Genomic DNA, 27621 nt, shown 5'->3' with positions numbered 1-27621 from the left:
GTCTGATGATTTCATCTTTATATTTGATTCAATATTTTTGAAACCATTCATGCATAACTACATAAATGAAACATGCAATGCAGGAAAATAAAAAAGGGGAAATGTCAGGAACAGGAAGTTTTAAGGAAAAAGGAGGCAAGAGGAGGAAACAAAAGAAGAAATAAAAGGGATAAGAAACTCACGCTATTCTTCCCTCTGACCGTACACTTGCTGACGTCTTTGGATCGCCATGTCAGCTTCTGAAACACAGTAAGAGGGTGTACAGTACAATGAGTAATCTGATGTGACACTTATGTTTGAAAGGTGTCATTTTCTTGTGGCTGTGGAGTTGAAGCTCACGTCGAGAGCAGTGATAATGTGTTGATGATATGTAAATGCAAACACTCAGGATTCTAATTTATTCATTCTACCTGATGAGAAAGACGTCAGATAATATGAGATTAGAACTCTACGTTTGGTTATTTAGTCATTTCTCAGAGGCAGAGTGAGCTGTGAGGTTTGACGTGTTGTATGTCGGTGTGATTTCCCATGATCCCTCACTACTTCATGACGTCATCAAACTATGTATTTTGTTATTATTGTAGACCCATAGTGGCAGAAAATGACATATTCTGCATTTTACTTTTCAGCTTACTACAGTGATGTAGAAGTGTAGCTCAGGGTGTGTCAGTACACTGTGACAGAGCACACAATAACTGCTAACACGCAGTCACTTTGTTATATGATAGTCCAGTCACAGTAGCTCTCCAGGCAAACTGCGTTGCTAACGATCACACAGAGTAGCTTCTTCCATTCTGGAATCTTTGGCTCTTTGTTCCCTTAGCACTAGAACTAAAAATGAAAGAGTTGTGTAGAGTCCCTTTGCAACAGACATGCCTATTATGCTGCATTTATGTTTCTGTTAATACCCAGTAATGTCAACCCTCACACGACCAATAATTGTACAATTGTCGTGTGAATGCTTGCGAGTCAATTATATGAAAATAATGTCCATCCCACATTAAGTGAACGTGGCATCAGCAGACATTGTTCCCTCTAACGCAGTCTAGGTTTGGATGTTCAACAGGTGAGAATGTTAAACCTGAGGAGAACATAAGTTCATAATGAAACAATAAAACACTTCTTTAACAAGAAATATACAGAGGAAGAATAGAAGGCCGAGGATGTGATGTGGTCTTCAGCCGCGCTGCTGAGGTTGGATCACTGATAACTAGAGTAACATCTCACATCAAAGATCTGCTGTAGGCCATCCCACAATGCACCGGGAGGCCCATTACTGTCAGGGGCAACCCTGTAACCTTTTCTCTTTGATGAAGAGGAGGTTCGCGGATCAAAGGAAGCGTGTCCTTTGTGCTGCCTCGCATATTACAAGTGATTTAGTTTTGTTCTGCCGCGCTGATATTTACTGCTTTTTGTGCAAAAAGTAACAAGGATCTCTCGCTGAGTTTGTCAGCCGTCAGGTTTGATGCTGTGCTTGATGCTTTGAAGGAAAGATTCTTATGTAAGACTAAATCAGAGCTGCAGCACAGATGACTCTGTGATGTTGATTCATTTTAGTCAGTCAAATTGTTGAAAAGAAGCTCTAAACAAATGCTAATGTGTCAGAGAAGAGTCCGTGCTGACCTCTGAGGGCAGGGGCAGGTGTGGTCACTAGGTGGCAGCCCCCAGCTTTTAGTCTGGGTGTAGTTCATCTTTAAAGCATCTATAATCATAATCAATTATACAATATGAAAAGATTGTGACTATAGCGCCTTTCCCACTTCAACTGCAACCCTGAACTCATCCAGACATAACCCGGAGGAGCTGTATGTGAGATTACAAATGTACTAATCATTCGGACTGGACATTAAATGGACTTCACATCGTCAGCTCCCGAGTAAAAAGTCAGTGTAATGTCCGATTGAGTGAGGGAGCGTGTTGATGACGTTTTTATTGTGGCTGGCGTGAGACCAGACTAAAACAAACATTTGAGGACATTTACACAAAGACAGCAAAGAAAATGTCTGACAGGAGAGGCAACAAGATGCGGGACCTTCTGACTGTAAGGGCAGATGCTGAAATCATCAGACAAATATCAGAAACGGCAAGAGACTCGGCTATTTATGACCAAATAATGAACCGGATTTGTGTAATATGCAGCATGTCCTGAATCCTACGTGCTCTTTCCTCGCCTAAACCAAACAGACTATTTCTAGTAAGTGAGAACGCTTCTGGCACACTCTCCTGTTGTGTGCTATGTGTGTGAAAGAGAAACTATGGAAAATGTGCGGACCTAATTCTCCAGACACGGTCCGAAGTTCATATGAGAAAACAGCTTATGTAAAGGGGTCTCGGCTGTAACAAAGTCAAGTGTCAAAGACACAACCCTCCTGCTGGAGACTTAGTGTAGCAATTTTCCCAATAAAAACTTTGATAAACTATTTTCATTATAAAAATAAGGAACTTTTCTCTATTACATTGTATGAACACTGAACAAACACTTTCCGAGTGGAGCAGTGCAACACACCGTCCTCGTCTTAAACACAACTCTCTTTCCGCTGCCTGGGAACCCGAAGACGACTTCCAGCTACAGAATTCACAAACCATTGCAGGCCTAGTCCTGGGAACGGCGACAGTCGAGTTTTCTGCTGAATGGACAGACAGATGTTTGCATCAATCGTCCATTCAGTAGCAAACTGAATGTAAAATAGGAATCCGCTTTTGTCTACTTCTCTCTGAAAACAATGAGCCATTGTTTAAAAAAATACTATACATTTTGTCTAGTCTACAGCTGTAATCACTGTTGAATTGCATAAATGCAGTGCTAAAATGAAACTAATCACAATTGTCTGTTGTTCAGAGGTCGAGGTCGCCAAAGTTTAGCACCGGAATCTGTATCTTCAAACCCAGGGCTGTCTCCCTACCTGGAGTAACACATCTTTGTGTTTTCCAGAAGCAACAAAGCAAGTACTAATTTAATTTAGGATATAATTTTACTCACCAGTTGAGGGACGAACTCCTCTGAAGCTGTTGTCAGGTTCACTGCAAACACATGATCCCTGAAGAGTTCAAAGCAGAGTCAGCGCTCAATATGCAGATTTACACCTCAGAAGATTTAATACAATAGAATAAATGTACTGCTCTGTATGTGTGGCAGTAGCATGTTTTTTACAAGTTTAGGATTCAGACTTAATTCCAACCTTAAAACTAAATTGATGTTCTCAAAGGCTGAAATATGGCCCTTCATCATAAAGCATACCTGCCAACCCTCCCGTTTTCCCCAGGATTATCCTGTATTTTTAACCTTTTAAAAATAAAATTAGGCCTAATTTAAAAAAGTGTACAGTGGTAAAGTGGCCTCCGGTAAAGCAGGTAGCAGTATTATGTTTAACTTTAGCTGAAAAACGTCAGTAAACACACAAAAGAAGAAAACAGGAACAATAACACAGAAGAAGAAGACAAAAGAATATGGATGAGTCACAGTGAACGGGAGATAGATGGAGACGCAGTTGTACCTGCCAAACAAGTTAAAACTTCATGCAAGTACCTGACAAATGGGAGGAGACCTTCCCTTATTTAATAAAAAGCAGAGAGAGTCGGGCAAACTCATGCTTTTTGATTTTAGCTTTGCATATGGCGGAAAAATCGTCCAAGCACAAGCACGCCCAAGAGGCACAAACACATTCACTGTCAATGACTTCATGTGTGACAAGAACTGTGTCGGAGGCAAACCAAGTGACCAGAGCTGAGGGAAAGATGTCGATGCTTTGCGCCAAAGATAATGTAGCCTTCAGCTAGCCTTGAGGCAGGCAAAGTCTGCAACCTATGTTTACAAGCCCCTTGCAGATACTAGGGACTCCCACACTGAATAAAATGTATATATGCATTTAAAATACATACATCTTATAAACATGTATATACAAGTAATACATACTTTAAATAAACATGTATTTCCTGAACCCGTCCCTTATGTGTTTACATTTACATTATATGGGGGCTGGCTGGCTCAGAGCTGTTAAGGTGAATATTCCATTGTTTGTGTCATACTGTAATGACAGATGTCTCTGTGTGTGTGTGTGTGTGTGTGTGTGTGTGTGTGTGTGTGTGTGTTTTGACTGACCTGGCAGCGATGTACAACATGTGGTTGATGCGTAACAGCCTCTGAAAGTCCAGACCCAGACGCAGCGTGTCATTGTCCTGAAGCAAACCTTGAAAACCAGGAAACTGATACGACTCTGCAGAGAGACAGCACAGGTGTACATTAATGAATTAATGGATAGAAGAGTTTTTCCGGGACATAAGAAGCATGTTGATGGGACACGAAGAGCCTACGTCATGTCAGAACATTGGCATTGTCACAACAGGCTGATCATCAGTGTGTCAGGTCTGTCTGTTGCTTATACAGGTAGCTATGAGCTCAGCTCCCCTTAAAGCCTCATCTGAGAAATATTGGGGAGCTCAAAAGTATTTTTATTTTAGTTGCCACTGTTTTTTTTGTGTATAAATGTGTATTTTCCTGAAATGATGCTTCATAAGGCATCGCTGCATCTGCAAATTACAACATCTGAACATTACAGCTGTAAAACCTTTGTCGTCATCAACCAAACAAAGAGAGTCTACTCACGTTCCGAGTTGACAGTGTTGATTGGCTCCAGGTCTTTGGGGAAGGGCGTGGTCGAGGCTGACTCGGACAGGAAACAGGAAGTGAGGATGAGCAGCAGGGGCAGCAGCATCAGCGGCTGCCTCCGCCATGGTGCCAGCCAGTTGGTCGGAGCCATTTTGTAGGAGCGGGAGAGGGGAGGGGGTAATGATGTCAGCAGGTCATGGTGGGCGTCGACTGTGAGGAAACAGAGAGTGAGAGAAGGAGATAAGGGTTAGAGACATCAGGAAAAGGAAAAACAAAAAGTGTGTTGTGTGTGTGTTTGTGTGTGTGTATGATTGTGTTAGAGAGGATCACCTGGGAGACATAAACACTGTCTGCAGCTATCAATTATGAGGGATTAGCATTTAGCCTCAGTTAGCCCTGTATTAACCTGCCAGGTCACAGAGTGCAGCCAGCAATCAATTACGTGGATTACCATTAGTTTATCTTAGCTTAGTTTAGCTTTAGCCTTAGCGCACGCACGCGCACACACACACACGCGCACACACGCACACACACACACACACACACACACACACACACACACACACTTCAATCCCTTTTAAATCTTTACATCAATGTGGTTAGGGCGTAGGAGTGTCCCAGCTGGAGGCCAGCCAGCTGAATGGAATCAGGTAATCAGTCACATAATAAATGCATGGTGATGGCCTGGTTCTGTTCTTTTAAAGTAGGCTGGGTTCCAGATGATACGGAGACCCTCCTTCAGCCACGCCGCAACGCCGCGGACAGGAGAGCGCAGAGCCAGAACGCGCAGAGAGCGCAGAACGCGCAGAGAGCGCAGAGAGCGCAGAGTGGCGCAGAGAGCGCAGAGTGGCGGACAGGAGAGCAACCTGTCAGCTGCAACTGTAAAGTAACATTACCTGTGTGTGACACTATACTTCCTCTCTGTATGTCCTTGTAACTGACTGTGGACAAGAGTCTCCACAATCACTTTTCTTCATAGGATGAGCTGCATCAGCAAAAAGCAAAGCTTGAGAATAATTATATCAAATATGGACATTAATATAATAAAATCAGAAAACAAAAAAGCTATAAAATGAGATTATGATCATTGTATTAATATTCCAGGATTGTAAATTTGCATTCTGCAGAATGCATTAAAACACAGAAAACTAAATAATTAATGTCAGGGGGTAGTTTCAGAGTTATTGTGTGAAGATAACAGACTAAACATAAAGTCGTCTTTATATTTTGTTTGTATTTCATATTTAACTTTATAGGCTACACATTTTTGCACATAGGCCTACAGTGTTTCCCATACATATACTTTACTTGGGCGAGCCGCACAGGTATATTAAATGCCGTCTAAATGTATTCAGTGCCCCATTCCAGCATTCCTTTATTTAAAAAAAAGTATAGATCCGGGAGAACGACACCATCCGTAACCGATTAACAAATTGCTGCATGATGCTTCCGGGGAGCGGAGGGGGGGGGCTTCGCTCTGCCACCGCAGCTCATACTGGCTGTTGGATTTACAGTCTGAGAACAAACTTTATATGTTTCAAAGAAACCAGACTATTCTACCTGGGACGATCCCCACAGACCAAGAACCCTCTCACTTCTCCAAAAACATCAGTCAATTTTAAATTGACGGTATTCTAATAATTTGCCCACATTTGAATTCTAAACTGTTAATTTCTTACCTTAAAACTTAATTTGGAGATGCAATTAAATTATTTAATTAAAATTAAGTCGTAGAATTAAAATGGTAACGGATGTAAAACCGGATTGGGAGGTGTTCCAGGCACGTCCAGCTGGGAGGAGACCCCGGGGAAGACCCAGGACTCGGTGGAGAGATTATATCTCCTCACTGGGAACGCCTCAGGATCCCCCAGTCAGAGCTGGAGGATGTGGTCCCGGAGAAGGGAAGATTGGGGTTCCTTACTGGAGCTGCTGCCCCCGCGACCCGACCCCGGATAAGCGGTAGACGATGGATGGATGGATGGATGGATGGATGGAACCATCTGGTATTCTGCTGCACCACTAGGCCATCACCACCCTTAGAACATACACATTGAACCTCTAACAAAATTCGATAACGGTTTCGAAAAGATTCAGATTCAATAAGTAGATTTGTATTTGATTAAATGCTTTTGAACAACATCTTCAATCTTGGATGAAATGAACACTTGGACATTTGGAGAGTGTTAGCAGATTGTTTCTAAATGACCTGCAACTTACAGTACCTTTGTTGTTTCTGTACTGATGTGTACACTGATACTGATGCAGTATATCTGGGAGAATAAGACACTTTCAAATTGTTCAATTTAACATAATTATCCTGTAAGTATCTGTTTTGATAAAATAAAGGATGGAAACAAACGCTGTACTCCCTGCTGCTCCTCCATCTCTAACACAGACTTCATATCTGTCACTTTGTTTCCCCTGAACCTCCAACACGTTAATCAGTAGGCATCAGAGAGAAAGAGAGGAGAGACGAGGAAAGATGAGGTCCCAGTATGCTTCTAACTAACAGTTTGTTTGTTGAACAGTTGCAACAACCCCAATGTCTCCCCCCACACACAAAGTTAATCACATGTCAATGCTTAATGTTCATACAATATTTCTTTCAGGCTTTGATGTGTGTTACCTCCACTAAGGAGGTTATGTTCTAGGCTCAGGTTGTTTGTCAGCAGATTACTGGCACGTTTTCATGAAACTTGGTGGAAACATGCATCACGGGCCAAAGACCCATTACATTTCGGAGCAGATGGAATCCCGGGGTGGGTACACAAATAGTTGTTCACTTCTGTTGTGAGACCGGGTCAGAGGACCACTCGTGGGAGTCAAAGCATAGCAACGTGTACCGATATCATTAGTTTCACCAGCTCTTTCTAAATCAGTCCAAGCATCTTCTGTAATTCGGCAAACACATTATCTACGACAGAACATTTTAAAGTATTATTATAATTCCATCCAGGTATTCACGCCTCACCACTGTGTTTCTCGTTAATGTGAAATGGACAGAAAGGAAAAGCGAGAGTGACATTCTCTTTATAAACACCACTTAAAAGCATCTTGTGAATTGTGAATAAACATCAACTTTTGACTTTAAATGCTCTGGAGATATTGGAAATGTTTGGATCACACAAGTCTGAAACAATCCTACCACTGGAATCTAATTCTACTGATAGTGTAAACCTAATGGTGTTAGTGTAGCCTCACCTTTATGCACAAATACTGGCTTCAAACACAATGAATACACATGCAAATAAGAATATAAGAATAGCCGCACAGTATTCCAATGTTGATTTAGAATTTGAATGTCAACGTTATGAATGAAGCTTCAAACTGTCTGGTACAGCCCGGTCAGGACCAGCGACAGATCGGATTCAGTACATCTCTACTCCAACATCTCTCTTTGTGATGGCAAATGTTATGGTGCTAACATGTTAAACTAAGATGGGGAACATGTTGAACAGCGTTGTCTCTGTGAGCTTTTAGTTCAAAGTGCTGCCATGAATATACAGCCTCACAGATGCTAGTGTCTGTAGACAGAAACTCTCTCTTTCTTTAGCATGAGCATTTCAACATCAGATGAAAAGCCTTCATGCATCTGATTATGCTCTAATGTGTCAGTTAGATGTCAGTTAAATGTTATGAATGAGCACAGTGCTAGATGTATTTGATGAGAGGTGAGACATCGAGAGGTCTGACTGGACTGGACATAAACTGGAGCACAGCAGACTTGTGGAATGAGAACCTTTTACCTTTAATGTATTTGTCTCTTTCTACGTGTTCATTTAACTGATTGAAACCCGACTTTATGGTTTCATTCCATCTTTTTCTTTTTTCTTTTCAAAATATATTTATTCACATGAAAAAGTGTAACAGTGCATTACAGCAAATAAGGCATTTTATTTATTTAGAACCCTTACCCACTTTCCCTCAACCCAGCCCCATCCCAACCCATCCCACCGACCCCTCTCCCCGAGCAATAAGGCAACAGTACATCAATTACATACCAAATGATAGATACAATAATATACATGCACATATATACACATACCTGCATACATACACACATGTACACATACACATACTAACACATATATCAAGGGATGTCACATGGGCTGCATGTGTGGTGGACAGGGGAGTAAAAATATTGGAATTATTACAAGGAGTTACAGGGAGAATCCCTACAGCGACACTATATCAAGGGGAGAAGACGGTCTACATAACTGATCAGTGGTCTCCAATGAGCATAAAACTTATCTGAAGAACCCGGAGAGTAAACTTCATTTTCTCCAACTTTAGGAGAGACATAGTATCGCTCAGCCACATTTTAAAAGAGGGTGGTAAAGGAGATTTCTACAAGAGAAGGATTTTCCTACGAGCAATCAAGGAGGTAAAGGCAATGACATTGGTTTTGGTGTTTGTCATGTTGATTCCATCTGGGGGCTACATGAGGGGATGGAGAGATTTTTAGACCTACAAATCTAAATCTAAAACCTATCCTGGAGAGCTTAGCCTTGCTATAATGAAGTCTCTCAGGGCCTCCCTCAAAGTCATCAGAGAGGGTGATCTGTAGTTCCTTTTCCCAATTAGTTCTAATCTTATTAATGGCAGATTCATCAACCGGAGAAAAAAGATCATAAAAATAAGAAACATGGCGCCTAGATAAAGTTCTTGCTTTAAGTACCAGATCCACTCCACTGGGAGGTAGAATTTGGGGGAATTGTGGAGAGTGTGTCTTAACAAAATCCCTTAGTTGAAAGAATCTGAAAAAATCAGATCCTTTTAAATGAAAGGCAACCCGTAGTTGGTCAAAACTGGCAAACAGGCCATCAATGTATAACTCCCCTATGCAGCGGAGGCCTTCCCTCTCCAAGTAAGAGAATCGGGGGTCAATTGTGGCTGGTAAAAATAGATGGTTATTACAGACAGGAGTTGCTTGAGGAAGAGTGAGCCAACCAAAGTGACGTCTAACTTGTGCCCAGATCTTTAGAGTGTTAATTACAACGGGGTTAGATGTGAACTGTGAGGGGAAAGGGGGAGAATGCTACACGCGAGGGCTTGAAGTGACGTGGATCGACATGAGTTGGCCTCCACAAGACACCAGTCACTCTGGGGCAAAGTGAACCAGAGCATGATCTTATGTGTGTTTGTGGCACAGTAGTAGCCCATAAAGTTAGGTAAACCAAGCCCACCTAGGGACCTGTCCCTCTGCAGTAATGGTCTACTAGCTCTAGCATGTTTACCAGCCCAAATAAATGAGGAAATTATATTATCAATAGCAGTGAAAAAAGATTTAGGCAAAAAAATAGGTAGGCATTGGAAGATGTATAGGTATCTGGGCAGTATGTTAATTTTTATCGTCTGAACTCTTCCTGCTAAAGAGAGTGACAGGTGCAGGTGACCCCACCTTTGTAGGTCAGATTTGACTGTTGCCGTCAGGACAGACTTTGTTCTCGTAACGCACTAAAAACTTCGTGATTGCAATGCCTAGATATCTAAACCCTGAGTTGGATATTCTAAAAGGCAACGACAATGGAGGTAATTCTGTAGCCGATTGGTTGATAGGGAAACATTCACTCTTTTGGATGTTTAATTTGTATCCTGAGAATGAACCAAAAGTGCTCAAAAGTGAGAGTATGTGTGGATTACTAGCTATAGGATCGCGCACATACAGAAGCAGGTTGTCAGCATATAACGAGAGCCTATGTTCGATATCCCCCCTCTGAATCCCCTTAATTCCTCTCTCTGCTTTTAGAGCTAATTGACAATGGCTCGATAGCAATTGCGAATAGTAGTGGAGAAAGCGGACAACCCTGACGCGTCCCATCGGGAAAGAGGGAACAATTTTGAGCGCTGGGTGTTCGTACATACAGAGGAGTGAGGAGAAGAGTACAGAAGTCTAACCCAAGAGATAAGGCCAGGAACGAAGCCCAGATGTCGAAGGACAGAAAACAGATAGGCCCACTCAACCCTGTCGAAGGCCTTCTCAGCATCAAGAGATATGACAACCTCCGGTTCGGCAGGAGAAGGCGGACTGTGGATGACGCTGAGAAGTCTTCGGACATTTGTGAAGGAGTGCCTCCCCCTTATAAATCCCGTCTGATCTTCCGAGATAATGGAGGGTATAATAGATTTCAACCGACGAGCAAAAATCTTCGCTGAGTATTTTCACATCTACAGACAGGAGTGAGATTGGGCGATATGATGCACAGCTCAACGGGTCCTTGCGAATAGCGATTTCACAAAATGATGATCATCCCAATTGGGAGCATACACAGACACTAAGATGACCGGCTTCTGATAGAGTGTGCCAGAAATTAAGACATAACGTCCATTTGGATCTAAAACTGTATTAGTAGGGGTGAAATTTACATGTTTAATTAAAATGGCTGTGCCCCTTAGATTAAATTGTGAATGAAAAATTTGTCCAATCCACGGCCTATTCAGCTTTTGCTGATCAGAGTTACAAAGATGTGTCTCCTGTATAAACATTATATCCGCATTCCAGTTTTTAAGATGTGTCATAATCTTTGTGCGTTTCACCGGAGCATTCAACCCACCAGTATTCAGAGATAGTATCCTGACCCCCTGTCCACCACCAGTCCCTGTACCAGTTACATTAGCCATGACACCACGTATAGCATCGAAAGTGTCAGGTCAGCCCTAGAACATCCATAACTAAAAATGGAGAGAACAGTGTGCATAAAAATGACAAAACAGAATGTAAATGAAATAGCTGCCTCCAACAAATGGAAACCCATAGCCCCATCAAGATAAATGTCCCACCCTTTCCCGCCCTCTCCCTCCCATCCCCTACTCCCCCTCCCTTCCACCTCCTCCCATACCTCAGGCCCTCTCCCTCCCCACCCCCCAGCTCCATCCAAAAACGTGTCTGCCGATAAAATTGGCAATGACTTCTCTACCTGAATCATCTCTCCTTCTTCCAAGTGTCTCAGATAAAGCAGATAAACTAAACGTGACGTGAGATTGAACAAATGGAGAAGCTGGAAGAGATGCCAGTCAGTCAGTCCGGCTCATTTAGATAATTGAAACATCTTGTCCTCCTTCTCGTTGTTGCGTGTTTTCTTCTGCCTGAACATGATCTCCCTGCCTGGCGGGCACAATCTGTCAATTATATAGCAGGGAACTATCCGTCACACAGGGCTCAAACAGGAAGATCACTATTCCTCTGGTCCCTATGGAGGTTTACTCTAATTTATATAAAAGGTTGATATTCAGATTAGATCATAAATCTGATCTGGTTCAGACACTGTCGTCCTCCCATCTGATGAAGTCTGATCGATTACACATTCACTGCAGGATTAATCAATATCAAACTGCTTTGTGTGGGAGTTGAGACATCAACCTGAATATGTTTAACCCTCTACTGCCCACCTGCAGGATCATGGAGAACATGTACTGCTGGCACATCAGATGTTGCCATCTGGGGGTTTTTGGAACCAGAAGTGACATGAGAGGGTTAACTAAGTAAAACTGAACACTGAGTAAGACGTTTCCAGGTGACCACAATGTTACCATTAACTTTACTGAACTGAAAACACATTGTGAAAATTGTAAGACAAAAACACACACAACACTATGGTGGCAATCACAAGATAGCCCCGCCCTAAAGCATACGCTGCTTTATCGTCTATTTTACTCTAAATGTGACCATCATTTACTAAATGAACATCATGATATGTTGGAAAATGTTTACTGATGTAATAAATCAGTGTGAAGCACGGACATTTTCTCATAGACTTCTGTACAATCTGACTTTTTGCAACCAGTGGAGGCGCCCCCAACTGGATATCAGAGAGGATGCAGGTTTAAGGCACTTCTGCAATGGGTTCACTTTTCAGAGCCGAGGTTGCTGCTTGTATAACACTATAAAGACTTCAGAGAAGCCAACCCTCTAGTATCTCCACATACCTCTAAGATATTGTAAGTCTAAAGATGTGCAGGTTAGTATCTGTATGTGTGACTTTAATCAGCAGATCGGCCTTAAAAAGTCCTGATCAGTCTGTTTCTCCTCTCTTCATCCATCAAACCTGCCTCTGTTCAGCCTTCTGTCCTAATAAACTCAAACACTAAGTGGACTCTGTGTTTTTTTATATAACAAACTACATCCTCCCATTTGAAATATTGCTGCTGCTTTAATTTAGATAATTGATAGAGATTAGATAGCTTGCCGTTTGTGTGCCAGATAGTTTGAATCACGGCTGAACGTCCGTGGCACTCGGCCGCTGGATTGACTGTTATTTGTGAGAACGTCAAAACGTCTTTGAGGTTTAAATGAGATTGGTGTTAGAGAGGTCACCATTGCTTGGTGTTTATTATGAAGGCTGATAATTGGTAATGTGATTAAGGTCAGCAAGTGTAAAGGCAAATTCACAGATTTGGTCATTTACAGCTTGCAGAGAGGATGATGGAGGAAGGAGGAAGGAGGATGGGGATGGAAGATGGAGGATGGAGGAAGGAGGATGAGGATGGAAGATGGAGGATGGAGGAAGGAGGATGGAGGAAGGAGGATAGAGGATGGATGATGGAGGATGGAGGAAGGAGGATAGAGGATGGATGATGGAGGATGGAGGAAGGAGGATGAGGATGGAAGATGGAAGATGGAGGATGGAGGAAGGAGGATAGAGGATGGATGATGGAGGATGGGGATGAGGGATGAGGATGGAGGATGGAGGATGAGGAGGATAGGGATGGTTCTCGCTGTGAGAGGAGAGCAGAACGAAGGAGGAGGAGGATTGAGGATGGCGATGGAGAAGGAGGGGGGGTTCAGTGGAGGAGTGGAGGATGGAGGGGAGGTGTCTTTTTTCTAGTCGAGGCGGATGGAGTCTTGGCTGGAGAGAGGAGAATGTAGGGAGGAGGATGGAGAAAGGCGAGCTGAAGGGTGGAGGGAGAGGAAAGCGGAAGGAGTTTCTTGTATTAATCTCATCACTCGATCTTGTGTTTTCAGCTCTTCAAGATATTCAATGTTTTTGTTTTTCTTGCATATCCATACTCCGATTGAAAATGTGCACATTTTTAAGTACACATTTAATTACTTTTAAGACCTTTTTAATACCCTATAAGCAAAAAATAATACCCTAACTGCGGGCCAAAAGAAAATCAACTTAGCAGAATACAGTATTTACCGTTATTGAATTAGATTATTTAAATATTGAGTGCACAACAGCTAACAGAACTGCCTTCTCATTAAGAATGTATGGTGGCAGACCCAGTACCATGGGAAACAATGCCTCCCTGCATCTAACATCAAATACACATACGAGTGCACTGTAGAGACAACTTGGGCACAAACTCATCAGGGGTGAAAAGGTAACAAAGATGTAAACCCCCTAGGGGTGTCCAGAGGAAAGCTCCCCGGGAAGACTTGTTTTAAATATCAACGGGGGCACTGAGCAAGGCAGACCTCGCAGACCCCGGCCAACATTTAATGCCTCCCATTGTAAGAGTCTTTAAGGATCCGCAGGGACTCAGATGAAAACAAGTGGACACACTAACTGATAGAGGTGCACGGTGGGGGGAGCTTCTCCAGCCCCCTAGGACCTTAAGCACACTGATTCACCCTAGCTCTGTTTACTGACAGCCATGCGTATCACGCTTGCACGTGCGTGCGTGCGTGCGTGCGTGTCAGGCTGAAGGACACATTGTAAAAATGACTTTATAGGAGAAAGAGAGCACCTAATGAAGTGAAAAAGAGACAATGAACAGAATGAAGGCTAAAAATTGTTTGGTGTTTGGTCTTCTGTTGCTCTGGAACTTTATAGAATGAATGACAAACTAAGGAGCACCAAACGGATCCGATCTGTAATTAATCTGGAGGCTCAGATATAAGGCACACATTTAGCTCTGTGAAATCCTGATTTCATGCAGCTTCCGATCGTTTGGATTGCAGATTCACAGCAGTCTGAGATGACCCTCGATCAACTACTTCTGGCTTCAATGCATATCTACTTCCTCTGTTTTTTCACAGTAAAAGTCTTTAAGATGAATGAAAAAGCTGCTTTGATTTGTTGTCTCCAGTTTTAATGAGAGGGATAAAAACTGGCTGCATACTGATATAAGAACGCTCATCAGCTTTCTTAACTTCCTTGGAGCTTTGAAATCTTACATATAGACACGTCACAATGACGCTTGTTCAAAAAATATACTTCTTTAATGTCAACTGCTTCCACTGCATTTTTGCAACATGTTGCATGACTGTGACATTCAGGTGCATACTTTATGCATGTGCAGGGTGCGATAAACATCCAGCCTCACATGCTTTGACACGTAGCTGCAACTCTTATCTACAAATCTATTCTTGTTTCTTTTTTTATCCTTGAGCATAAATACATATATACATCAAACAATTCCCGTTGACAATAGGAAGGTCCTACATGCTGCTAACACTACTTCACTCTCTTACTCTTCATCACTCATCCGTCCATCCTTCTTCCTGTTCTCTTTAATGACCGTCTTGTTTGTTCAGAGGAACCAGGGGAGTTATAACCCAGTGTGTGTGTGTGTGTGTGTGTGTGTGTGTGTGTGTGTGTGTGTGTCTGTTCATATATCTGTTGGCCTTCCTGGTCAACATGCGGGGATCTATTTCTAGAAGATCTCTAGAGCGCAGCAGGTCAGAGGCTTACTTTCATCTGCATCTAATACAACAGGGCCGTGGCTTTCTTATTAAATAAAAATAAAATAAATAGATATTTAAATAATAATACAAAATTAAATATTACATTAATGAATATTGATGAATATTTAAAGAAACATTAAAGAAAGTGTTCAATTTGAGTACAGATTGTGGTGTGTGTGTGTGTGTGTGTGTGTGTGTGTGTGTGTGTGTGTGTGTGTGTGTGAGAGGATGCTGAATGAGAGTTAATGGGAGCACAGACTCATCAGTGAATAATAGTAATAATCTGAGGGTCAGCTGGAGAGTATGAGCGTAAATGAAGTGAATTGAGTGAATGCGATTAAAATACTTTAAATGGGAAAGAGAGGAAATACAAAATAAAAGTATGACATGACTGACAGGAGGTTAATTATGGCAGCAGTGGGATGACAGTGAATGAGCAAGCAAATTACAGCAAGTGAAAGAAATATGAAGAAAAATGAGTCAGAACAGAAGAGAAGAAGAGCAATCATGTCAGAAACATAAAAACAAAAGAAGAAAACAGCTGGAGAAAGAGACAAGGAGGAGAGAAAGCAGAAGAAGAGGCTGAAAGAAGAAAGCAGACAGATTTGGATAAAAGACGAGAAAAGAAGGAGAGTGATGGATGGATGAATACATTTATGTTTATCAGAGAGGAAGAGATGAAAAGCAGCATTCATCTTTTGTTCACCTCACAAGCTAAACTATTGCTCCTTCTCTATCTCTCCAGCATTTGTCTACTACTTTCTATCTCATCTCTTTATTGTATTTTCACAGCTGCTAGATTATTTAGTTTGTTCACTCGTGCTACTCTCTTACGTACCTCCCTCCCTCCTTTCCTTCCGTTCTTTTCTCCCTTCCTCTCTTGTTCCTTCTCTTTCTATTCCTTCCTTCCCTTCCCTCTATTGAAACGTTTCTTTCTTTCTTCTGTTCCCTTCTTTCATTTTATCAAATTTTCTCTGGTCTCATCTTTATTTCTTGATTTGTTATGATTATTATTCAGACCACGGACACCATCACACTGTTATATTTGTATTATATATATATATATATTATTATTTATATATAGTATTCCGTATCATGACAATGCTTGCAACTGCTGAAGTCAAGTTTACTGCCAGATGGTTGTGAGTTCGATACCAGGGCTGCCACCATTGTGCCCCTGAGCAAGGTACTTAACCCTGAGCTGCTCCAGGGAGACTGTCCCTGTAGTTAGTTCACTGTAAGTCTCTCTGGATAAGAGCGTCTGCTGAATGACCTGTAATGTAATGTAATGTAACTGCTGGAGTTAACGCAGGTGAGTAACCTGTGTTCTTAGTGCAACTGATGAGCTAAGATGAATATTTAATACCGGTGAGATATTTTCCTTCTTTGTGGAGAAGCAACACAACTCTCACCTTGTTCTAAGCGTTATACCTCGTCCTCTAGAGAAAATGTGAAATACTGTCTGAAACAAATCAAAAAATGCGACCAATGACTCCTGATCATACATATGCACACGCAAACACGCACGTGGATATGTACAAGCAGATAGGGGATGCCCACAGAAGCAGAAGAAAAGCAGAACAGCATAAAACAAGTGCACTCAACTGTCCTCAGTAACATTCTCATTCTGATCAGGAATATGGGCTTCATCATGCTGGTTAACGTGACTAGCTTGTGCTCTGAGAGTCAGTTCACCTGAACAGACTGGCCTGGATCTGTGCAAAGAGTACACCTCTTGAAGCAAAAACAACACAAACCATGTATCTTAAGTACAGAGGTTCATTCCTGACCTCAGGAAGACGTCATATTAATGAGAAAATACACCTTTAGACATCTACAGGTGCAGCCTGACGACAGGACCAAAGGTTGAGACTTAACTTGATAAAGTGGGTCAATTATTGCTATTTCACTGATCCCGGAAGGACACTACACTAAGGTTGTTTATTTATTTTTTATTGATGTTAGTTTCTCTCAGAAACAAGGAGATGCTGCTGTCTGCTGATAAATGCTGTGAAGTGCACTACAACTCTTTTTTCATTCATAAGTTTAGTTTTTTGATTGCCTGTGGACGTTTATTTAGTTGCTACATTTAAAAAAACAAACAAATGTAAAATAGGTGCAGTGCAGACAGAGTGTGGATCTACTGAAGTAAAGAGACAATGCAGACAATAACAGGGTTAAAGAAATGTCCGCTGCTTTCTAAATGATGGCATCGCACATTGAAAACCCATTTCGGTCGGTCACTCAAGGAGCATACCAGTTCCAGAAGAAGCCAGAATGGACCTTGAGTTCTGCGTAGTGTTGCACCTCTACACGTAACACAACATCCGTCTGTCTTGACTTCAACTACAGTGGTGACAGATCACATGGGTCAGTTTGACAGGTCATGACGTTGTCATTTGTTTGAGAGTTTGAGAGTGGGAAAATATTTAAAATAATATGCAAATATTCACACTATAACCTTTTAAGAGATAAAGATGCTCACAGTCTATGAATCTTCAGTGACGGATAGGTGAAGCCTCCAGCCAGTCAGGTGACGGTCGTGAAGGGACAAGAAGTGCTCACTGTGTTGAGGAAGGAAACAGGAAGACAGGAAGCAGGGGTGGACCCCCCAGACGTCCTGGAACAACACAAAGAACCAAAAGAAAGTTTGAATAGGACAAATTAGATTAATGTTGTTCAGCATCATGACGCTGCATATATTTAAGCTGTATAAGTATATAACAGAAGCTCAGTGCTCACACATGAGGGACAGTGGGTGTGAAGTCTCTGGGGGTTTCATTTCTCGTCAGATGGCAGAAATCCAGACCGACTAAAATCTAATCAGCAACTTTTTTGGCCTGATGCCAATCACTCCATGCCCAAAGTCAAACATTAGATTAACATGGAGGGAGGAGGTGAGGAATTTAAAGACCCACATGTTCCCTTCCTGTCTTCCTTTGGATGCTTAGCACAATTTAATTTAAAAGAGCATGAAGAAGAGAGTGAGTTCAGTCCCAGCAGTTTAGTTTGTCTGAACAGTGACTGTGATTCTCTCCACATTCATCTCCTTCTGAGCTGTTTGAATAAAATCCTCCTCCTAATGAAGCCGAAGCCGGCGCGCTTGTATGCGAGGCGGCAGCAGGAAGTTTTGCACGAGTTATACTCTCCTAGCGCTAATGGGAGCCATTAAGACGAGTGGGGTCTAACTCGAGGCAAGCTTATTAATGAGGTCAAACAGTGATGGATGATGGGAGAATGCAGAGCGGCACAGAGACAGTGTGAGTCAGAGATATGATCATTTTACTCTGTGGACGCTGAACTTGTAAACTTTGAAAATTATGTAAATAAAAAATAAAAACAAAAATCTCTCTCTCTGATTCTCTTACTCACAGTTTTCCGTTTGTCACCAGGCTGACACCCTGCTCTTCTCCTCCTCTTCTCCTCGGATTTATTTCTGCTTCATGTCTCTTTCTCTTCCAGCCGCCGTATGACTTGTTTTATTTATTCCCTTTGTTTCTTTGTCCATCTCCTCCTTTTCTCTTCCTTTCAGTTTCACCCTTTTCTTCATTTTCTAATCAACCCATCGAGTCCACCCTCCCGTTTACTTTGATATATTATTTTCTCATTGTCTCTTAACTAATTAAATCTTTCTTTCATTACTTTAAAACTCATCCTCATCTTCATCTTGTCTGCTAATAAACATTGTCCGTCCTCTCTTTATCTCCGCCTCCTCTTCCTTCATGTCATCCCTTTATTAGTTTCATCTCATTCTAAATATGTCTCTTTATCTTCCTTTATCAGTGGTTGAAAACTCTTATTTTAAATTAAATATATTTATTTTCCATCTTTATCTGGCTACACACACAGAACACAGCAGGAATGACTACAACACACACTTAAATACCATTCATGCACTAAATGCACTCTTAATCTATACCAGATGGATCTGGTCGTATTGTCATGTGAAGTGTAGATTTAATGTAATATATCTAACCCTCCCTGTACCAGTCATCCTCTGAAGGACCCATTAAAAAAATCTAAACTCGAGGACACTTATTATATTGCAACGTTCCATAAAAATCCATTCTTTGTGACAAGAACACTGTTTTTTCTGCTTTTGAAGTCACAGTGGAGGATTGCATGATTGTGACGACTTTTCAGAGTTGTAGAATCTGTATCACAAGCTTCTGTGTTTCAGTATCTCAGAATCCTGGGTCTTCATGTGACCACAGGAGGCTTCCTGATCACATGCTAACCTACCTTAATCATCACCCTTCAACATCAAGGAAGTGGTTTTACTCAGAGTTGTAAACACCCTCAGCCTGTCTCCATAGGGGCTTTCAGCGAGCCTCACTTGCCCTATAACTACATCAGTGTTTTGTGTTCCTGACGGGTGCCCGTCGACCTCTGCTAACATATCCTCATACAACGATTTGTACGATATAGTAGGAAAAGTAAAATATTAATTTTTCTGTTCTTTCTCTTTCGAATGTCTAGCAACACGAGTGATCAATGCGCCTGCAGTGCAGAACCTGTTTAGGCAATAAAAATCCTTTCTTTAGGTTTAGGAAAAGACGGTCATTTGGGTTAGAACCTCTGAACTACTTGGTTAAGTTTAGGACAACAGTAGAAGCAAACGCTCTCTGTCTGAGAGTCGGAACGACATGATGTTAATAAATCACATCATCGTCATCTCTCCAGTGAAACACTAACAACATGTATTATTAGATCCTTCTCTCTGCTTCCATCTTTCATCCCCGTCTCTGTCTTGATTTCCTTCTTCATCTTTTTGTTATTTCTGCATAAAAAATCTTCTCAGCATCAGCGCGTCGATGCAGCCAGCCAGGCAAAGGAAAATCTTTATCAAAGAACAGGAGCGTTATAATCACAAGAGAATCATCGACTCAGCTCATAATGAAAAAATAAAAGCCTTCACATTTGGATCTCACAATAAAGCAATCTTGAAGTATTGTTCCACACTGATTCCATTTTATGTACACAGGAGACCATCTCTCCTCTTTGTCTCACATTGTGATCAATGCTAACTGATGATCACTTCACCCACGGTTGATTCATTATTTAAATATTGTCATTTTACATCCGACCGGACTTTTTACATCCAGTTATAGATGAACCTCTACTGGCCAAATGATCGATCAGGACATCAGAAAGGTCTTAGGTTTCAAATATAATGCGTCCTTTTCTGATCATCAAGCCCCTCCTGATCCATCTTCACAGTGTCACAAAGCCCTCGAGCAGGAGGGAAATCACCAGTGGTGAAAGTACCTTTTTTCTGCAGCTTTAAAACAGGCTGAACATCAGCTGTTTCCTTGTCCGTAAACCAACAGTTTTCATGTAGTTTGTTTACAGCAGAAAATGTAGAAGTCCTGTTAAAAAACAGACTCTTAATGTAGTTCTTGAGTGTCATAAGTAAGAGAGGTCACAGACGGACGAACAACTAACAACATCAACTTAATTGGTGCTTTTCCCTGCAGCCTGGAGGTCAAAGGTCAGAGCTGACCCAGAAACACACCATGTTTGGACAGCATTCAGAGCTCTGACTCAAACTATGCCGGCTGTCTTCACTGTAGCGTAGGGTCGAGGGTCTAAGACAGGTGTCTGCAACCTGCGGCTCAGGAGCCACATGCGGCTCTTTAACCCCTCTGCAGTGGCTCCCTTTAGCTTTGACAAAAAAAACAAACATAGAACTAAATATTTATTTTTCTGTATTTTTTGTTGCACAGTGGACAATCTTTCAAAGGGAACACCTCTTATATTGGAGTTAGAGGTGATATATGCTATTGTTTTATTATATATCGTCCATTAAAATATGCATCACATTCTACAGCGTCTACGGGCGCGGCGTCTTTCCCTGCAGGTAACACATCTTGAGTTTCAGACCCCCGTCTAACTCGCTATGCTAACATGGATAAAACAAAAAAAGAAAAGTCTCGGAGGAAAATAGAGCTTAATTCTGCGTGGAGAGATACATTTGCTTTCAATGCCAACGATGCTGGCTTACCTGTGTGCTCCATATGTGGCGAGAAATGAGCAAACAACAGAAAATGTAATGTTGAAAGACATTTCAAGAACAAACATTCGTGAGGCTCTTGTGAATTGTTTAAAAGCCAAATAAATGAACACCACCTCCATGTGGATGATAACACACTGAAACGGACATACATTTTATGTTTACTCTTTTTAAGCTATTACGCTGCAGCTATATGTTTTTTTTATTTCAAAGTGGGATACTTTTTGAGGTTATTGCTCTCTGATTGGTGGAGGGGGTACAGGAGTCGGGACCCGGTTTGAACTCTGAACTGTGGCTGACAGATGGTCAGGAGGGGAAACAAAGAGGTATGATGCAAACTCTATATATAAAGCTCTTAAAATGTAGACCTTGATGAGATTATTATATCTATCTTTATTAAAACTGGGACACACCAATATATTACAAAACTAATCACCTTAATCCCCTGTGAATTATATTAGACTTTAAAAGTCTTAAAAACAACATGTGTTCATTCACACAGATTTGCTGTATGCCCATGCATATATACAGCACATCTATGTGAATGAACGCATGTTGCTTGTATATTATAATCAGCCTTCAAATATTACACTGCGGATTACTATACCTCATCATGCCAATCCTCTAGCTCCATTAACTTGAAATGTAATATTTATTATTTAGATGTGGAGAGCTGAAGTGAAACTAACAAGCTGCCTGACATCAAGCTGCGCAGCACCAGGTTAATCAAAAATGTTGCCTCAGAGGTTTGTGGGACACAAAATCATGTTTGTTAAAAACAGTAAGACATTCTCAGCTCAGCTCTCAGCTGTACAGACTGTTTTATCTCACTGACACATCTCCGTCACCAACACTCGCTGTGATTAACAATAACAGTGACTAAGTGTTAACAGCTCAGCCTACAGCGGGTTTTAAATCTCTATTAAAGCCTCTCATTTGATCCGTTTCCAGCAGGACTGAACCGTCTTCTCCATCTGTCGCTCATCAGAATCAGAATCAGAATCAGAAATCCTATAATTGTCCCATGACGGGGATATTTACATTCTTCCCCGGCCGCCCAGGGAACGTCAGCTGACGGACTCTGATCTGTCACTGAGGGGAAAGACAGTCCCTGAACCTGACTTGGTCAGCATGTCAAGACATTGATAAAATAATTTTTTTTGATTTTTGAAGTTTGAAACAGTCTGATCACATTCATTGATGTAACAAGACTCTAATTATGATGATTAGTTGAAATTAACATGAAAATAAACAAGTCTTTTATTGAACTCTTTAAATATGAAAGTCATATGAAAGTCATGCTTGGGAAAACAATCCCAACTCAGGGTCCAGTTACTAACTTTTTCTGAAGCTTTAGGGCACATGGCATGGTCTTCATCGGCAGATAAAATTTACTAGGGATGAGTATTTCATTGATACTCCTACTCTTATCGATACTTATTGGTTCTTTTTCAGTGCTATATATATATATATATATATATATATATATATATATATATATATATATATATATATATATATATATATATATATATATATATATACAGTCCCCTCCAAAACAATTCCTTTATTTTTGCTGTACACTGAAAACAATTGAGTTTGACATCAAAAGATGAATATGAGAAAAAAGATCAGTCTTTCAGCTTCTATTTCCAGGTATTTACATCTAGATCTGATAAACAACTTAGAAGATAGCATCGTTTTTAACGGAACACCAAATCTTTAGGTGAGCAAAAGTATAGGAACAGAGACTTAAAATAGTGTGAAAAGTGAATAATACCTAATATTTAGTTGCAAATCCTTTGCTTGCAATAACTGCATCAAGCCTACCACCCATTGACATCACCAAACTTTTGCATTCTTCTTTTGTTATGCTTTTCCAGGCTTTCACCGTAGCCTCTTTCAGTTGTTGTTTGTTTCGGGGTTTCTCCCTTCAGTCTCCTCTTTAGCAGGTGCACTGCTCAATAGGGTTTAAGTTTGGAGCTCGACTTGGCCAGTCTTAAACCTTGTACTTCTTTCCCCCGGTGTACTCCCTGTTTGTTTTGGCAGTGTGTTTTGGGTGGTTGTCTTGCTGCATGATGAAGGATCTCCCGATCAGTTTGGTTGCATCTCTCTTTAAATTGGCAGACAAAGAAGCATCATCAAAGAAGATCAATGAGCCCGTCCCAGAAGAAGCCATGCAAGCCCCAGCCATGACATTACCTCCACCGTGTTTCACTGATGAGCTTGTGTGTTTGGGATCAGATCCCTTCTTTCTCCACGCGTTAGCCTTTCCATCACTTTAGGCAAAGGTTCATTTTTGTCTCATCAGTCCATAAAACTTTGTCCCAGAACTTTTGAGCCTTGTCTCTGTACCTTTTGGCAAATTCTAATCTGGCCTTCCTGTTCTTATTGCTAATGAGTGGTTTGCATCTTCTGCTGTAGCCTCTGTACTTTTGTTCCCAAAGTCTTCTGCGAACGGTGGAATGTGAAACCTTCACTCCTGCCCTCTGGAGATTGTTGGTGATGTAGTGATGCACTCCCAGAATACAGAGTTACTTGTAGTTCTTAGAGTCTCTAAAAGTACAATGGGAGCCAGAGCCTTCAGCTATCAAGCTCCTCTCCAGTGGAACCAGCTTCCAGTTTGTGTTCGGGAGGCAGACACCATATCTCCACATTTAAGAGTAGGCTAAATATTTTCCTCTTTGATAAAGCTTATAGTTAGGGCTTGCTCAGGCTTGTCCTTGGACCAGCCCCTAGTTATGCTGCTACAGATTTAGACTTCCGGGGATTTACATCTCTCTCTATCTATCTGTATGCATTCATGTCCCTTAAATGTTACTAACTCAGCATCCGGATGCCCCAGAGTTTCTGTGTCTCTCATCTGGCAGGTTGCCACTTTAAAGGTTACGTCTGGATCATGACTCGTCGCTGCACCTGTTACCCTGGTACTGCCTGACGCCCACGCTTTTTTTTACATCCTCCTGGATCCATCTTTTATTCATCCCATCATGTAGTATTTTTATTATGTTGTTTATTCTCAACACATGACATTCCTCATCAGTTGCTCTCCCTGAAGTTTCTTTCATTTTCCACCTTTAATTGTGGGGTTTCTTTTGGTGAGTTTTTCCTTGTGTGGTGCGAGGGTCTAAGGACAGAGGGTGTCGTATGCTTTACATGTGTGTAAATGTGTAATTTGTGTAAATGTGATATTGGGCTATATAAATAAATTTGATTTGATCTATAGCAGTTTTAAATCTTGGTCAGAACTGGTAGCACTGCAGATTTATTCTATGCAGCCCATCATGGGTATAGTATATTCTATGAATGAGATTACATTGTGTAAAGTGCCTAACCTGGAGGGATTTGAAAAAGTGAGTGCGGGGTAGCCTGTACTGGCAGAAGAGCTCTTCAAATGTCTGGAGGGCTCCATCTTTAAACAGATTCCCCAAAGTTTCGATACCTTTTGTAAACCATTTATTTGTGATACCATATCTAAGCTCTAGGTAAAGAGGGATTTATGTGAAAACTAGATTTGTCCTAAAAAGATTGAATACAAATAGTTTTCTTTCGAACTTGTTGCCAGATTGTATATGTATGGACAGTGATTGAGTCTGTTGTTATAACTAGGAGAGATTTTAAAGAGCTATGGTACTGACTATAATTTCAATGTATCTAAGTGATGCCATTCAATTTGTTTCCATAGAGGTGGTGGGCTTGCTCTGTCTGCCATGTCCATACTGCTGTAATTTGTGCTGCCCAGTAGAAGTACTCACAATGATTGACTTTCAGTCAGAGGGTTTTGAAGAACTGTCAGTTTTATCCTGGGTGGTTTGTTTCTCTATACAAACTGTGTTAGAGGGAGTTGAGTTGATTGAATAATAGTTTAGGGACTGGAATTGGTAGCAACTGGAAAATATAGGTATTTTGTTAATATATACATTTTTATGCACTTTATTTGCCCCATTATTGACAAAGGTAAGTCATTCTATCTCTTACAATGCTCTTTTGTCTTTTTGAGCAATTAGTAGTTAAGGGAGTATGTATTTTGCACTTCAACTGGAATTGTGAGTCCTAAATCTGTCTATCTGTCTGTCTGTGCCTCTGGGGGACGCTAGCATGACTCTTAGTGTCTGAGAGGACACAGAGCACTGGAGATGATTCATACAAACCGGATTAGAGTGCACTCTGTGTATGTGTGTGTGTGTGTGTGTGTGTGTGTGTGTGTGTGTGTGTGTGTGTGTGTGTGTGTGTGTGTGTGTGTGTGTGTATGTAGGCATTGGGTTAATAAGAGCTCAGAATTGGCCGTCTGTAGCACTGTGTGTGTCGGTGTGTCTGCAGGATCATGTGTGTGTGTGATTGTGCATTTACAGGTCTTGATCACATGTGTTTGAGTTGGCATATGCAGGAGAAAATGATGGATTATGAATCAATTCAAAGTGGAAGATTATATTTGTATGGTTTTTGTTTCAACTGAAAATATGAAATGTTTTGGATGTGGAGCTGAGGGCTCAATGATCCACTCATGCCTGGAGAAGGTTAGAGCGCAGAGGCCTGCTGCTGCGGCGAGGGTTTGCTAGTGGCGGCTCCAGCTCCTTCGGCAACGGAGGTTCTGATGCCCCACCCAGCTCCGGTTCTTGCACTAAATGAACAACTCACCCCATAATATTAAGATTGTTTTTCCTCAAAATTGCAACTTCATTAAAAAAATATTAAGACATTTTACTTTCTTGTTATATTATGACTTTCAAAATAAAATATTTTAAGTTTATTCTAAAAATATTTACTTTTTATGAAACTACTACTTCTTAACTACTTTTCTTTTCAAAATTACTTTTCAACTTTTAGATAGTTTATATTTTAAGTTAAACAAGTTTGCCAGCAGTTTAGTCACAATGTCACTACAGACGGTCTATGAAGGATCTAGAGCAGGGGTCGGGAACCGTTTTGGCTGGGAGTGTCATGACTCTGGATTTGTGTTCCTGTTTTATTTTGTAGAGTTCACCTCCCTTGTGTCATGTCTTGTGTTTACTTCCTGTCTTTGTGTGGTTTCCCGCCATCGTCAGCGTCTGCCCCGCCCCTGATTGTTTCCACCTGTTCCTACTCACTTCTTGTATATATTGTCCTGTCTCCCCTTGTCTTGTGCCAGTTCGTCTTGTCATATCCATGTAAGAGCCTATGCCTGTACCAGCGATCCAAGAAGTGTGTTTTTTCAGTGAAGTCTGTACATCCTCCTAGTGAGCGCTTTGATTTAATATTCTGTTTTACTGAAGTAAAGTATTGTTTCTTTACACTTTACCATTGTGTCCGGAGTCGTGCGTATGAGTCTTCCTTCCCTGTGTCTGAGGCGTAACGGGGAGAGCCATAAAATCCAAATATTTTTAATTGAGAGCCTTATATTTAATAAAATTGAGATTTAAGTATATCACGTCTCCGAGTACTAAAAGCACTATCAGTGTTTCCCCTACCGCCAGTTTTGGTAATTAAATCAATGCATGGCACAACGGAAAAATACATATTTGAGGAAGTATTTTTATCCAAAACACAAACTTTCACTGCCCCAAAATCATCATCAATGGCTTCTCCGTACCGTTCTCCAGTCAAGTTAAGAGCCTTGGTGTCACTCTGGACAGCACCCTCTCCTTTGTACCCCACATAAAGAACATCAACCACACTGCTTTTTTCCACCTGTGCAACATCTCCAGACTCCGCCCGTCCCTGTCCCAATCCAGTAAAGAAGTCTTGGTCCATGTATTTGTGACATCACGGATTGACTATTGTAATGCTGTTCTCTCTGGCCTTCCAACCAAACTGCTCAACCGACTTCAAATCATCCAAAACGCTGCTGCCCGGATCACGACCCTGCACCAAATCCTCTGAACACATCACCCATTCTTCTGAAACTTCACTGGCTCCCTGTTCAATCCCGGATCAACTACAAAAGCATCGTGCTCGCATACAAAGCCCTTCACAAACTCGCTCCCACCTACCTAAGTGACCTCCTTCAGGAGTATACCCCCTCCCGCTCCCTCCGCTCATCCTCAGCTGGTCTACTGACGATCTCCACATCACGCCTCATCACCATGGGTGCCAGGGCCTTCAGCTGCACTGCTCCCAAGCTCTGGAACTCCATCCCTCCACACATCCAACAGTCCGAAACTGTTACAACATTCAAGTCCCAACTCAAAACTCACCTGTTCAAACTGGCCTACTCTCTGTAGTATCAATCATCATGTAACCTCCCCCCCCCCCCCATTTTCTCTTTATTGCTTTCTTCCTGTGTCTCAACCATATCTCTGGTATTGTTTGTTTGCTCTCCCTTCCAATGTCCTGCTGTTTTTATCTCTTGTATTTTGTACGGTGTCCTTGGTTGTCTTGAAAGGCGCCTCGAAA

The 27621-nt window shown here is 41.4% G+C and overlaps 1 protein-coding gene across 4 annotated transcripts in view; it reads right to left on the bottom strand.

Moving 5' to 3' along the window:
• Nucleotides 1-27621, bottom strand: part of LOC115015499 (semaphorin-6D-like) — a 145108-nt gene that overhangs the window by 64075 nt on the left and 53412 nt on the right. The window contains exons 3-8 of one of the 4 annotated variants that reach the window (XM_029442867.1): nucleotides 17722-17856; nucleotides 17494-17582; nucleotides 4604-4816; nucleotides 4100-4214; nucleotides 2981-3038; nucleotides 183-239 (exon numbers count right to left, since the gene is read on the bottom strand). In XM_029442867.1, coding sequence (XP_029298727.1) covers nucleotides 183-239; nucleotides 2981-3038; nucleotides 4100-4214; nucleotides 4604-4757 — 384 coding nt within the window. In that variant the 5' untranslated portion in view covers nucleotides 4758-4816; nucleotides 17494-17582; nucleotides 17722-17856. Of the gene's footprint in view, nucleotides 1-182; nucleotides 240-2980; nucleotides 3039-4099; nucleotides 4215-4603; nucleotides 4817-4936; nucleotides 5070-17493; nucleotides 17583-17721; nucleotides 17857-27621 lie in introns of those variants that run through there. The other 3 variants (XM_029442866.1, XM_029442870.1, XM_029442868.1) reach the window with 3 other exon arrangements.

Source organism: Cottoperca gobio, chromosome 11, assembly GCF_900634415.1.
Source record: "Cottoperca gobio chromosome 11, fCotGob3.1, whole genome shotgun sequence".
NCBI lineage: Eukaryota > Metazoa > Chordata > Actinopteri > Perciformes > Bovichtidae > Cottoperca > Cottoperca gobio.
This window is presented reverse-complemented; position numbering and strand designations above follow the sequence as displayed.